This window comes from Gouania willdenowi, chromosome 3 (genome assembly GCF_900634775.1).
Source record: "Gouania willdenowi chromosome 3, fGouWil2.1, whole genome shotgun sequence".
Classification (NCBI taxonomy): domain Eukaryota; kingdom Metazoa; phylum Chordata; class Actinopteri; order Blenniiformes; family Gobiesocidae; genus Gouania; species Gouania willdenowi.
In genome coordinates this window covers 39,176,446-39,192,054 of record NC_041046.1, presented here as the reverse complement: position 1 = coordinate 39,192,054, position 15,609 = coordinate 39,176,446, and the positions used below count along the sequence as shown (strand labels likewise).

General features: G+C 39.9%; 1 protein-coding gene across 1 annotated transcript; it reads right to left on the bottom strand.

The window, feature by feature from the left end:
• Positions 1-1,811: 1,811 nt before the first annotated feature.
• LOC114480278 (serine/threonine-protein kinase pim-1-like) lies at positions 1,812-9,884 on the bottom strand. The gene is made up of 2 exons (XM_028474269.1): positions 9,828-9,884; positions 1,812-2,615 (listed from the first exon to the last, which is right to left on the bottom strand). The coding sequence occupies exons 1-2, from the start codon at positions 9,882-9,884 to the stop codon at positions 1,812-1,814; spliced, it is 861 nt and encodes a 286-aa protein (XP_028330070.1).
• Between the last annotated feature and the right edge of the window lie 5,725 nt (positions 9,885-15,609).

The following is a 15,609-nucleotide window of genomic DNA, read 5'->3' as shown; positions in this document are numbered from 1 at the left end:
TTTACAAATATTCAATAAATAAACACCCTGAAGTTAAAACATGTATTTTCTGCCTTTGTTCTGATTGTGTGATTTGTGGGACACTTCTGATTTAAAGCAAATACACTCCTGCACTTACCTTTGAGGCAGCACACAATCCTGTGCTAGTTAAATATGTTTATAATAATTTATTGTGCACAATGCATATTTTTCCTGAGGATGGACCAACGTCTGTACCGATAAAGTACACAGTGATGATGAAGCGCCTTTCATCCATCTTCAAAGGACACACGGCGTTCCTCACAAGCGTTTCTTCTGCTGCCATTTGTTTTTCTTTAACCACTCTGTTTGTTCGCTGCTAATTTTCTGATTAAATATGCAGATTTTACCTCCAGCTGTACTATTTGCATCTGTGCTGCAGCAAGGGAAGCAAACACTGCTCACACAGAGGACGACAAAAAAAAAAAAAAAAACGTAAAAACTATTGTATCCAGGTTTTTACAAAGAGGTACAGGGATACATTCACACTTCGTAACATTTTTATGCAAATAAATTGAACCAACTCCATCTTTTCATTAATTAAAAGAACAGATCAGTTAATAAAATTAATTCAACTGAGTGAGGAGTAACTTAAATACAGATGCAGAAAACTGGAATATTAAAAACAGACAAACAATGTCCATTTAATGAAATCTGAAATTGAATTTAAAAAAAAAAAAACCTGACATTCAAAAGTAATGAATAAACCTAAACCGACTGGAACTGAATAGGAAGCACCATTAAAAAGCATTAACAAACACTCTTTAAACAGTGAGAGAGCACAATCAGGAGGTGAGGCACACAAGTTGGATGCATATATTTTCTTTAAGGTAGGCTTATGTATGTGCTTTTGTGTCTATATAGGCTTGTGTCATCATGATAATTGGCTCATTACGCAATGTGGCTATGCTAAGCTAGCACTGCTAATAATAATATAATAATAATAAAAGAATAACAAAGATAATAATAATAATAATACAGCCTAAATTAAAACATAAATGGGTATATGAAGCACATTTGTTTATTTATTATACTTACAGTTCATATACAAGTCAACGCAATGCATATTTAATAGCAGCTTTTTAGGAGCTAAAACATCCACAGACTGAATGAGAACAGGAGCAGAACCAGAAAACTGCTGAAATAAATCCTAAACAGTCCTATTGTGTGAGGAAACCTGGTCCTGGACCTGGGGAGGGAAACCAGGGGCAGTGGACTTCAGTGCTTTGGTTCATGTTTTGGTATTTTAAAAAATTCAGTAGCAGCCAGTGGTCATTTCATTTTTAGACACCATTATAAAATTGTGATCCGACAATCCAGTGAGCATATTAAATGACTTCATGATCCTTTCTGGCCTATTAGTAAAAGCTAAGTCAGTTTGAGTGACTTTGTAATTCTTGTTGGGTCATTAATTACCTGAGTCATGTTCATTTCATCCATAACCTTTTTCAAACTTCTCCTTCCTTGGTTAACATCCCAATTTATGTTTAAGTCACCCATTATTATTACCTCTTTGCTATGATTTAATTGTTTTAGTAACAATTCTAGTTTCTCATAAAAATCAACAATTAATGTAAATAATAACTAAAATAAAAGACATTTGCAGTGACATGGTTACATTTAAGCAAAGAAAGTCCAATTTATTGTCATTTGTGACTTTTATTTCATGACATTTAAAGGTGTCTTTTGCATAAATCATAACTCCACCTCCTTGGTGGTGTTATGATTTACATGACGGAGCACCCTCGGTGTCTGCCACGTTGTAAACAACTTTCAGGTTCGTGGGGACCAGTTCACTCCAGCCAGGGATGTAGAAGTAGATCCTCTAAGGTTGGACGTTGATTTGGGTCCAAGGCCAGACACTGGCTCAAGAAGTCATTGCACTCCTTGGATACATTCTTCAGCACCTCTTTGTCTTTTTTTATGTAAACCAATGTTTCGAAACAGACCCTGGTACAGGTCATATGTAGCATGGCTCCGATTTGCCATACCGTCATTGCCTCGGCCTTGTAAGTTTCCCCACGAATATGTTCTGGTGGTGCAAATTCTACAGTTCCACAGAAGTCCAGGAAGGGCTCGTTTTGTACGAAGTCCCCACAGCCGAAGTCGATGACTCTGATCTCAGGATTTCCTTTGTTCCTATTAACCAGGATGTTTTCCAGCTTCAGGTCCCGGTGGAAGACGCCATTTTTGTGCATTAGCAATGCGGCGTTGATGATCTGTGTGAAGATGACCTTGATCTTGTCCTCTGGTATATGATTTACTTCATATAAGTAATCTATCCCATCCACTGTGTCCGGCAGTCGTTCCATGACGATAATCACCTCCGTCTCCAGGTGAAAGACGTCCATTAGGCCAATCACGGCGGGGTTTTTAAAGCTGCCGTCACAGAGACGACCGGCCGCCTGATCCAAGAGGAACACCTCCAAGATCTCATTGTACACATTACCCTGACAGTTCACTTTCACATACTCCACGTCCTCCTTGGAGATATGTTTAATGGCCACAGGTGTAGAAGTGGACCGACATTCTCCAGCGTAAACCTTTGAAAATCCACCTTCACCGAGCAGTTTCTCTTCTTTGTACCTGCTTGACAGCTGAATTGTGGTGGAATGTTGTTTTTATGGCATCAGGGTGATGACAAGAATATTCCAGCACTTCAAGCAAAGAGTCATTCGAGGTTGTTGAAGATAAATTAGGGTTTGAACCAGTGGAGGATGAAGGAAAAGACGGTATAGTTTCCCAGGTCCAACTCTTTGGATTTATGATGGTCCTACTACAACCAAACCCTGATGAATCTGAAGATATGAATGACAAGTTTGGAAACAAGATGTCCTGACTGAATATTTCTTTGTCTTCAGTGTCTCCCTCGTGGTGCTCATCATCCTCCTGCTGTGGTATCTGCTGTGGGATGCAGCTCCGCTCCACATCTTTGGATTTGTCCTTTTTAAACTTTTGGAAAAACTTCCTAAAGTGTCTTTTAGTGCTAAAAATAGCCCTATGAAAAAATGATGGATTATTATTATTTCTATTCATGTTTTTTTTGAAAACTTTCCTCAAACAGCCAAACATGGTGACAGATCAGACTTGATCAACTTTAAATCATCTAAAACCCATATCTTAAGATATGCAGACTTATTATCAGATTATACCTGACATAAAACAGACTCTGTGGTTCAAGACATTTTTTGCCTCATTATGTTTCATTCAACATATTTCATTCACCTAGGAATGCTTTGTATGATTGTACATGTGTATGTCTACAACATTATGTACAGTAGTTTCATTTCTTTTCTTTTTAAAATGTAACAATTTCATAAAATCCTACTTATCTTACAGTAAATTAAAGTAGATGAAAAAGGCAGTCTTTATGAAAGAGTGGTATGATTCTTACTAGATAATTAATATAACGCTAAAGTCATGTCAGAAAAAGGGGAATTTCTCTGTAGCATTAGACATTAAACTTTGAATGTTGCCAAAATCACAGAGGATTTTATATAAAACCTCAACACAAGTGCAAAAAGTAGAGGTAAGAAGATGTGGCAGTTTTTATGGGTGTCACTGTCACCCACATACTCAGCGCTGCTGCTCATCACCTTTAAAATGTGGCATCATTTAAAAAGGAAATAAACAGACTTTCTAATGATTTAAGATTTATTTCTAAGAATCATTGTTACAAAAAATCTAATACATGAACACATTTCCTTACTTTTGGTGCTAAAGATTATTTGTTTTTAATCTTACCTATTAATAAGACCATCAATATTACTCTCACAATAAACACACTCATAAAAAAAACAACACAATTTTCCTATTTTATCATCATGAATTCCAAACCTATAGAGAACGTGTCAGTGATGGTTGTGATGTATGGCCACAGTTTTTCTGTTTGGCTAAAAGACATAAAGCTACACTCATGGCTCTTTGATTGTTGTATGTATCTATATTATATTTGTACATTTCTATATTATTATTATTATTATTATTATTATTTATCTAATAAAAAATGTTTCTAAGGTGTGCACTTGTATTTAATCCTTATTTAATTAACAGAATTTTACTTATTTATGTGCTTTTTTCTTTGTTTAGTGTTTCTATTTCTATTTCTGATTCTGAATGTGACGTAAAGCCAATCCAACACTGCCCCCAGCTGCTCATCTACGGCACTGCATGTTAAAAACAGAATCAACAGAAAAACAACAGAACTGTAGGTCATCTAAATCAGTTCATTTTCAATTTTTCTTTCTAAAACCAAAAAACAAAAATACCAGAGGACAAGAACAAAATAAAATATATAAATCTCCTCACATGTCTCGCTGAAAAACTTTCACTTTGGTGTGATATTTTTGCTGCAATTTCTGCAGATGACAAGCCTTGTTTGTGAAAGTGTCTATTTGTACGGTTGCCGTATGTACAACCCCTGGTGCTATTGGTATGGTTAGCGAACTACACGTATACGTAGCGTCTCAGGGTTAGGGTTAGGGTTAGGATAAGGTTTAGTCTTAGTCACACGACCTAAACTGGCCAACAATGACTGACCAATCACGTGACCTAAACTGGCCAAATAGGGGCGCTGCGTACAAATAGAACCAAAAACTAAACAAGCAGTGTTTTTCTGTTTAAATCTGGTTCTGTTTGTGTGATATTTGGATATTGACGAGCAGAGGCGTTGCAACCGGGTAGGCAACACAGGCGACTGCCTAGGGCCCCGAGCTGAAGGGACGGCTGACAGTCAATTTCAATGACAAAATAACGAAACTGCTTTGAGACGCTGCAGCGACAGAGCATCAAAAATCCCCTGCGCAGGGCCCTTCCTGAGTAGTCACTAGCTAGTTGCTAGTAGGGGCCCCGACAGAAGGCAGATATCAGTGTGACAAACTTGACGCGTTACAATGATACGTCGGGAACCTCCATTTTTTTTTTTTTTTTTTAATCTTGTCTGCACATGCTGTCAAAGGTCAACACTACAAGAAGTGCAATCATTATGAGACAGCAATGCATGTTTTGTTATTGCAATAAAATAAATTGATTTATTTTATTGCTTAATTGTGACCATCACCAGCCCTCCCTAAGGATGGGTAAGAAATATTTTATTAGAGGGAGGATATAAAAAGGGAGAGCAGTGTTACACCTAAGTGGAGAGGGAGGGGGAGAGGAAAGGGAGCAGGGAGGAGAGACTCAAGGTAGGAAATAGAAAGGGTGGGGAGAATAGATTGTTTTACAGTGAGGGTGAGATGGAAATTGTTGAGTATATTGTGCTTATTATGTTGTGTAATCAAGCCAGTATAGTGATAAGTGTGAAGCTTAGCTATAATGATGGTGGCTGTGAACAGGGGGAATGAGTGAGTGATAGTACCTAAAGCAGGTATTTGGGATTAACGTGTCTAAAGTTAAGCCCAGTATGAGTATTATCCCACATCCCAAGGCGTGCCAGTGCATCGTATACCAGGATATGTGCGAAAACCCGCTACCGCAAACCCAGGAACTGCCCCGGGCCCGCAGATGCAGCCAGGCCAGCAGAAAGAGTGGGGGCCAGGGAGCCCCAGGCCACCCCCCCATGGCCGAGCAACCCTCCAGATGCAGATCCCAGGCTGAGAGGCAGCCACCGCCCCCCACACACACATCCGAGGAAGCCCCAAGCACCCGAGCACCCAGTGCATCCCGCCACCGACCCCAACCCCCAACCCCAAGGCCCCCGCCAGCATCCCCCCCCCACCCACACCCAAGCACCCAACCCCCGAGGGGAGGGCCCAGAGAGCCCCCCGCTCGAGACCACAGCAGCGGAGCCAAGGCCCACGCCCAGCAGATGGCCAGAGCCGCGCCGAACGGGTAGCCAGCGGGCAGTTGCCGGCGGGCCCAGAGCCATCAGGGATCAGACCCCAGGCCAGAAGGACCCGGAACGGAAGCAGCACCAAGAGCAGCGCCCCCAGGGACAGCCACCACGCCCATAGTCGCCGAGGGCACCAAGGGGATGCTGCAAGTTGCCCCAGGCACACTGACCAGGCACCCCAGAGTGCGCCAGATCGCCATTCCTTGATGCCGCCTGCATCAAAATATGGTGAAAAAGAGGTTAAAAGTGAGAATAATGGGTCAACATGTGACATTAGGTGGGAAAACTGGTGGAAAGGGTTTATAAGTGCCGAAAATGTCTTGAAAGTGAAAAAAAAAGTTGAAATTTGACAGAGAAGTGGCAGAAATAGAAGTAATGTAGCAAAAATTCATTAATAGGAGGAAAAAATATGTCAAGAAAAAGTGATGAAAATCGGTTAAAATATGGATGTCTGCAGGGCATGCACCTTCCTTTGACAGCCATAGATTAGTGGTGCCCAACCACTGGGCTGCAGACTAATAGAGGGCCTTGGACCTTTGGGTACTGGGCCGCAAAAAAAACGAAAATAAAAAAAAAGAAATGTATTACATTTGTTTATTCCGGTAATTTTATTTTTTAAAATGTGCAACTTCTGCTTTTGCGCTCACAAATCCTTCACTTGACCACAGTTGATTAGACTCGGTGCAGAAACAAATTGCTTTGGCGCCGTCACCATACAACAAATACATTATGTAGGCGACATATTGTTGGAACTGTGAATAAATGGTGGAAAACAGTTAGTTTTTCTCTCATGAACTTGCATGTTTTTAGGAAAATTTGGATCTTCAGAGTTGATTTTAAAGTTGGATATTTCCTGGTTCCTGAAAGCAACACAAGCTGTTCAAAACCTGTTTCTACCTTCAGTTGAGGAGATGATTGTCTGTCAATGCGTTAGTGGGTCATATGGTGAGGCCTTCAGGGGAGATGATGAACACACTCATGGATGATGGTTAATGAAGTCAGCGTGGCTCTCCTGGCCCAGTGTCGACTCGCCGCCTGTTATTTGTTTAAGGCGCAGCTAGCCCTCCATTGTCACGCTCCCGTAATCCCATCAGCCCCCTCTGCGCTCCACGGACGCCCAAATCACCACGACGACCACTTCAACATGAACCAAATGTCAGCATCAGCCGCCATCCCGAACCAACCTCATAATTACAGCCTCCATCAGCATCTTCAGAGCACCTGAACACATCTATCTATCTATCTATCTATCTATCTATCTATCTATCTATCTATCTATCTATTTATCTCAGCCAGCATTTAGAAGAATGATTTCAGCCTGATTCCATGAAACAGGAAACAACAATGGTTTTTGTTGTTGTTTTGTATATTTTCCCATCGTGTTGGTATAGTGTTTTTTGTGTGTTTTTGGAGTTATTTTGTATATTTTTGTCCTTTCACTAATTTTTCTATCATTTTGTTTGTTTTTGGATTCATTTTGTGCAGTTGCTTTGGGGGCCGTACAAAAATACACCAAGGGCCCCAGACGCCCATGTCTGTCTGTCTGATTTGGTCTTACTGTAAATAAATACACACAAATGCTCTTAAAACACACATAATATAACATAGACACACAATACAACAGCACATTTAGACACACAAAATGCTAACAAATTACACAAAATGACAGAAACCCCCCAAAACAACAACAAACAAAAAAAAAAAAACAGAGAATGACTCCAAAAACGCAGAAATTGAAAATGAAATTAAATAAATAAAAATCCAGGAAATGACAGAAAAAACTCTAAACACACATGAAGAATAGAGAAACTCACAAAATAACTAAACCAAAACCCTTTGTTCTTTCCTGTGCTTATGCTCACATTGGCCATCTATCTATCTATCTATCTATCTATCTATCTATCTATCTATCTATCTATCTATCTATCTATCTATCTATCTATCTATCTATCTATCTACAGTATCTATCTATCTATCTATCTATCTACAGTATCTATCTATCTACAGTATCTATCTATCTATCTATCTATCTATCTATCTATCTATCTATCTATCTATCTATCTACAGTATCTATCTATCTACAGTATCTATCTATCTATCTATCTATCTAGAGGAACAGGAAGTCTCCAGGTCTGGTACCTGATGGGTCTCATCCACAAACCCCTACCTCTGCTCTGCTCACATTTGGCACCTTTGACTTCATGCAAATGAAGCTGCTGCAGCATTAAAAGTTTTATTTATGAGCCGTCGTTGTGCTCCCGTTCTTCTCAGGGAACATGCAAAGTTTATCATGAGCATCCGGACTTTGATGTGCAGCGTCTCTGACAGAGATTGAAGAGTCAGAGTTTGTCTGCAGGGCTGCGTGACGCCCGGGTCCCCTAATGGGCCCTGACGTGCTCCTGATGCAGCGCATCATTAGAAACCCGTTAAAGAAGACCGCCGACCCTGTGCAGGTGCCATGCACGAGCCTTTGATTCACTGACAGCTCCTCATCACAGCCGCCTGTCATCTTTTGTGGGAAGTTTTGCAACAATTATCATAAATATTTCATCTCTTTCCGTTGCGGCGGAGCAGGAAGCGGCTGAAAAGGCTGCAGGAAGTGCTTTGTAAAGTGTGCGTTTCTCTGCGTTAACACACAAAGATGAGGCAAACACGTGTCACCTTTGTGGGAGCTGTTGTTGAGCACATTTGTGAGTTTGATTTTGAGGCTGCTGCTGCTTTCATTGCTCACAGAAACGTGTTTACATTATGGATGCCGAGCGGCAGGCCGCGGGGCTGTTGACGCTTCCCGCTGACTCTCGCACCTGAGTCTGACACACGAGTGGCACAAACTTTCAGGTAAAGTAGTGCAGCAACTTTTCTCTCCTCATCTCCAGACTTGCTCACATAGCGAACAAGGCGCTGATCAGACGCGGCAATTAATTCCTGCACTTGCTCAACGCCTGCAGACAAATTAAATATATACGCAGATCACATTTCAAAGCCTTTTAATCTCATCTCCTCCTTATTTCCACTGTGGAAGACTTTACTTAAGGTGGAGGAAGAGCATCATTAAAATGGAACATGCAGATTTTCAGCTGCTGTTCCTGCGGCTGATTTTATAGACATCACACAAACACATGGAACCCTCTACAGCAGGAGTGTCCCACTCATTTGACCCTAGTACAGTGCACATTTTATAGGACATCCTTAGGTCTCAGTGTGAGGTATCCGTCATTTATCAGACCAAACGGTCTCATGTCTCAGCAAACCTCCATCAAATGAAACACCATCAAATGACAAGGCCTCAGGCTTAAAATAAAAATTGTTAGATTAGACTCAATGGCCTACAACATGACATTGTATTTTGAAGAAACTGAAAATACACATGATGTCATCAATATGTGCTGCTTCGTAGACAAGGCTGTGTCCAAATAGTCCCTCCTATCTTGTTTCCAATCCACTTTTCCTTAACCCCTGGAGGTGTTTAAGTGACATGATAAGGAGCGTTCCAATTCTCTAAAAGCAAAGGAAAGGAGGCTTTTTGCTTCCTTTATAACCTCCTTTTGTTATGGCCCTGGCACCTTCTCTGTTTCTCTGTTTCTCTTCCCCTGCCTGTTGGTGCCTGTGGGGTGTGGCCAATCATCTTTTGGACTGCCCACCTCTTCCTGGGTCCAGCCCCAATCCAACCTGGTTCCTCAGCTGCCTCCCATCTGCAAATAAACTACAAGAACCCCTGGCTTTTTCTCCACCAGCTGCCGGATTGTCTACTTTTCTATGCGGTAGTTGATGCACATTCACGTCCTCTTTAGTAAAGTACAATCGTGGAAATTCCAGCAGGAGAAGTCCTCATTAGACACAATGGTTATACAGCAAAGCAAAAGGAAAAAGGAAGACCAACGTGCATGGAGAAACAAACTTGTTGAAGTTGTTGTGGCAACGTGGTCAGGGAGAGAAAGAAAGTGTCTGGAAATATTTTAAAGATTGAAGAAGGCGGACTTGGTCCAAGATCACGCCCAGGTTGGTGACTTCAGAGAAGGGTGAGATGAAGTACATAGTCCACCTTTGTCTACCAGCAGGAACATCACAGAGCTTCAAACAGTAGATCTCAGTGATGGGCTGAGTTTGTCTCAGTCATCGTCAGAGAAGCTGCAGGTCTTCCTCACGTCCGACCCCCACCTGCCTGCCTGCGCTCTCCACCTCACCATCTGTCAGGTACTTCCTAACAAAGCCGTCATGTAAATGGACTCAGTCAGCTGTGACCTCCATCTCTGAACCTCCGCCCTGAAACATCCATCAGCACCTTAATAACCCTCATCCACCCGCCCAGGGTGACCAGAGCTCCGCCCACTGCTCCACTGGGATTTATTTATAATACACATTGTAGAAATGTATTTCTAAGGCCCTGGCTGGGTTTCCATTACAGATTTTTGCAAAATAAAAGTGATATTTCTAAATGTTGACAAAGTATAATTTTGCTTTACACATGTTTCCATTGAAGGTTGTTTTGGAGCCTCGTAACTCCCAAGAAATCTCATCTCGTGAAACTTTGCTGCAGGTAGACGGATGCTCCAAATCTCCTATAAAACTCTGCATTCATTTGTTTCACGTGTAATGTAGCAGTAATAATGTTTAAGTATAATGCAAAGAAATGTCTCGGTCTCCTCTTCTGTCCACACGTACCACGCCATGTTTTCTGAGAGAAGTGGTCATGTGACCAGGTACATCACGTTCTGTCAATCAATCAATCAATCAATCAATCATAACCAATGGTATCTCAAGACACTTTACAGTAGAGCAGTCTTAAGGACAGACTCTTCATTTTATGGATACACACATATGCATATATATGTATATACACATACATATGTATCCCACACCCAACATGAATTCATCATGGCGGCAAGGAAAACCTTCTGTCAAGCAGCAGGAACCTTATGTGGATCCCATTCCTATGAATAAACTGTGAATGCAACCATGTCGGAAATAAACTGAATAAATAAATAAATAAATAAATAAATAAATAAATAAATAAATAAATAAATAAAATATGATGAACAGCCATCCACGTTATGTTTGTTCTGTGACGTGTTTTTGTGGAAAAAGTGTTTCCATTGCGCTTTTGCGACACATTTCCATATCGAAACGTCTGAAAAACCTCGTCATAAAAGCGTATCCATTATCAGTTCAAGTCTATCCATTATCAGTTTTAATTGCGCTCTTTAGATTTTGCCCATTTCCAGGGGTAATGGAAACACAGCTACAGATCTGGAGCTTCCTGTCAGGGTTTGGTGGGAGGGTAAAAGACCTTAGTGTGCCTTCTATCACGTCTCTAAATGTGCTTAAACATCCTTTGTTCTGGACACTTCCTCAGTTTGTTCAGCAGCTGAAAAATAACTTGTTTCCAAATGATTTTAATTATGTACAGTATGTGTGACAAACCAAGATATTGAAAACTTCACGCCTCCAGGTGTGAGTTTGGATTTCCATCTTTTCCGTCTCTGTTATCAGGATGTTGGGCTGTGTGTTTATGTGGATCATGAAGTGAGGAAGCTCAGCTGGGAGGTGGTGAAGGTAAAGAACATCAGTGTTTGCAGGCTGCGTGGGTCCGATGAGTTATCACATCCTGAGAATATGCAAATGAAAGCGGCTCAACGGTGTGTGTTTTTGATGGAGGAGTACAAATCACCGCAGACATGACACTTTTTTAATTTTCCTGATGAATGTAATGCTTCACAAAGACCGAGGATTGATGGCGCCGCCTAATGAACTCTTTAGCGTGCTGAGAACCGTCGGCTCTTCATCACACTGTCCTCTGTGAGGTCCAGCAGGTCCAGGTCTGATTTCAGGTGTGCTGTTTACTTCCGATGATTGTGTCAGTCTTCATTTCTTATCCTGTGATGTCTCTCAGTGTGTTTCTCTTTGTGCAGCACTTTGGCCACACCCGTTTTGTTTTTACAGTTTTTCTCAGTCACTTTGGTGCTTTTCTCAGATCAGAATAAAAATGCTCATAACTATTAGTTCAACCTCCACAACATTTAGTCATTTGTGCACATCATAGTAGCAATTTCTCCTTCCTCTGAACAACTTGCAAATACGTTAGGACATGTATCGTTGCTTTCATACAATTCTCTGCTGTTTTATGACATTATCATTTGCTTATGTCATGTCAGTCAAAATGAACTATACTTATGGATGCTGAATAGTCGTTCCCATTAAAAATAATAGTCTTCATTTCATTGCTTGAGTCATTACATACAAATTTGTTGAACTAGTTATTATAAAATTCTGTCAAGCAATTTTTATACCTTTATATATTTTTTCCTGGAAATATCTCCTAAATTGAACAAGGGATGATATCCATTGTGATGTAGATGAAAATATGTAGCCAGACAGACAGGAAGTCAGTTACATTATGTACTGTTGCAGTATATTGTTCACATTTATGCACACTTCTACCAAAAGGGTGTTTCTTATGTTTGTTCGAAATAAGTGACTATAGTGTATTTTTCTTATGCACAATGCTGTAGAATTGCAATGAGCATATACAGTAAAAATGTGAAATGTACGTATTCAATGTCTTGCACTCACTTACTCCCCTAACTATAGCAATGTGTAACTTTACTGTAGTTTTCAAATGGCTGTATAAGTAGTGCATAGTGCTGTGTTGAGCATTTTCAGGTAGTGTCACTGAGTTGACTTTTTTTTTTTTTTTTTACAATAAGAGAATAAACTGTCATAATAAAAACAAGACAAAGACATTTGACAACCTTGTTCATAAACGATGGCGTCAAGACTTTTCATTTTGATGACACTAGCAGTTTTATTGACATGAATACTTGCTTTTGAGCAACTGACGTCCTTTTGCAGGTTATTCACTAGGTTTTGCAGTTTGCGCTAATTGTTATGAGAAATGCACTAACTGCTGTGTAAAGGTTATTAGTGATGTGAGAAAAGCACCAAAGCGACTGAGAAAAACTGTCATGTGCTTTAAAATGAATAGACTTTATTTTTTAATTATTACTGATTTTATCTACAGAAAAACTTACCTCAGGAAACATCGCAACACTGTCGGTTTGCATTCATCAGTTTCCAAGCAGCGGCATCTTTTTGTTACTTGATATTTTAACAACATAAAGATGTAAAGCAGGGGTCACCAACATGGTGACTGTAGCCTGCATGGACCATGTGAGGTCCCCTCAGGAGCTCTCGTCACCAATGAGTTCCATCTGAAATCTGATTTACTTTCTCGGATCCAAGCTCACAAAGATAAGGAGTCAGAGCCTAGTAGTTAATTAAATATTGCCATCTTTTATCAAATGTGTTCAGCGATTGCAGATAGGATTTTAAAGATGCTGCAGATTTGGTTTTTGGAATGTGATAGAATATGGTTGGTTTAAAAAAATTAAATAAAATAAGAAAAATGCAATAACTGCAAAATGGATTTCTGTTAAATATTACATAAATGTTAAAGGTAGGGTTGGCGATTTTCAAAAGCTAGCATGATTTTGAATGTAGCCTCCCCGACGGCTCCGCCTTTACCCCCCTCGTCCCTCCCCTCGGTGCTCCGTCTCACTCACATGCATGTGTACAGCTGCTACACTCGCTTGTATTGTGTAGAAACGTAGTCGTCTCATGTCTCATTCAGCTGTAAGTAAACAGTGAACTTTACCATTATATATGTTAAAAAACATGACCAAAAACAGCGGTGACGCGCTTTCAGTGTGAGCTCGTGCATGCGAGGGATCGAGAAAGAACAGGTAGACAGGTAGACGTGATTGTTTAAAAAAAAACTTTTTTTTCTTATTGGTCGAAATTATTACAGGTTTACAGTTGCTACAGTTGATCGATTTTCTTTGTTCCTTTTTCAGAGCACATAGGATTTTAATTTCTGTCAGCACATAAAGACAATTTCAACCAAAAACTTAAACAGTGTATCTAGAGAGCTTTAAATTGTACAAACAAGTCACATATTTTACATTAGTTAAAAGGTGTTTGTTAGCAGCTAGTAAAATAGGAAAGATGATAATTTTCTATGAAATACATTGAAAATGAAACAATTGCATAAATTAGGAGAAATAAAGTGTTTTATGTTGAAACCTAAATATTTCCTACCTTTTTAAGTTACTGCTAGACTTGCTTTATTATAATAGCCTCTAAATAAAATGAAAACGTGAACATTTAGTATTTAAAAAGTGATTTTCAAACAGGTGGCCCTTCGGAGTATTCAGTGTCTATGAAGTGGTTCACAATTTCAGAAAGGTTGGTGACCCTGGACATTAAAGTATGATCACACCAGTGAATCATAGCACGGTTTAAATGCTCTAGTATGATTCGTTTCAGTAGAAAGTCTACATCGTCTAACCCTGGAGTCTGAAGCGGATAAAAGAAGCTCTCCTTCAGATTAAAACGAGGGTCTTGGAGAGGTTGCATTGGAACTCAGCTCGTCTTACACATGCTGGTGAAAATCATATCCACACTGTACAATCTTAGTTACAGCATCAAAAACAAAAGAATTCTGTACTTGACGGGGTTTTCCTGTTAGTTTGGAGTAATTCATAAAGTGCATTGTGAACGTAAACCCAGCCAAATCAGTGTGTTGACATTATTGTCTATATCCTAGGTTCTCAACCTATATCCTAGGTTACCCATTTGCGTACCCTAACATGAACAGAACTAAAAACAGCCTGACAACAATGGAAACTAGAAATAGAGCAATAGTCAGGAGCCTCCATGCTTTGGCACAAATTACACATTGACCTCTGTAAGACTAAAAAACAATCTCACTCTCTACAAAGCTTTGCACTAGCCAAACAAGCTTGATGCTCTTTACCACCACGTACTTGTGTGAAAGTGGATCTTCAGCTTTGACAAACATGAAAACAAAATATTAGAAAAGACTTTGCTAGGAGAACAATATACAACTCAGACTCAAATTCAGCTAAACATCCTCTCAACCTCACCCCTCTCATTAAAATTGTAGCGATTTGTGTTTCACAGTTTCAGGACGATGAATGTGATGTATTACTGGTATATGTTCAATCAACAACAGATGACTTTTTCCAAAATAAAATTCAGTGTTTCTCACAGAAAATGCCAATAAGCTAATTAATTAAATACATTGATCAAGTTAATTCTGAATAAGATGTTTTCCAGTGTGCATACAGATTCATATGTTTTTATTGTGTACTATTCTTCAACAGGATAGGTAAAACTCAAGGACAAATTTCACGATAGGGATATAATGTACAGTATATGACATTACATTATTATGTTTTGTAAGTGTGCACTCGTAGGGGGTACATGAAGTTTGGGAACCACTGGCCTATATCATCTGTTCTTTGTCACGGAGAACACGGACTGAATGAGAAAGGCTGAAAATTGTAACACCTTGATTTGGCTCGTTTGCGCTCACATTGCACTTTGAAACCTTATGCACTTGGTATCAATCCATATTTTTTGCACCTCCTTGTTATTCCTGTCCACAAATCATTTTCTAACTCTCTGCAATCTTGTGTTCTTGTCCCACACTGTGGGCGTTTCTTTTCCTACCCATAGTGCAAAACATTCTGTCACCTTTGGTTCCATTCCTATGTTTGTTATGAATCAGAATGCAATGTGTTCAGAATGCAAACAAATCGATCTAAACATTGTTTGCATCCGGACCAGAGTCCGGTTTTCTGTTCTGCGCCCGAGTTTGTTGCGAGTCCACATCCGAACAAACACACAGAGAATCATCACTAATATGGAAAATGAAATACTGTCTCTTTTCTAATACTTT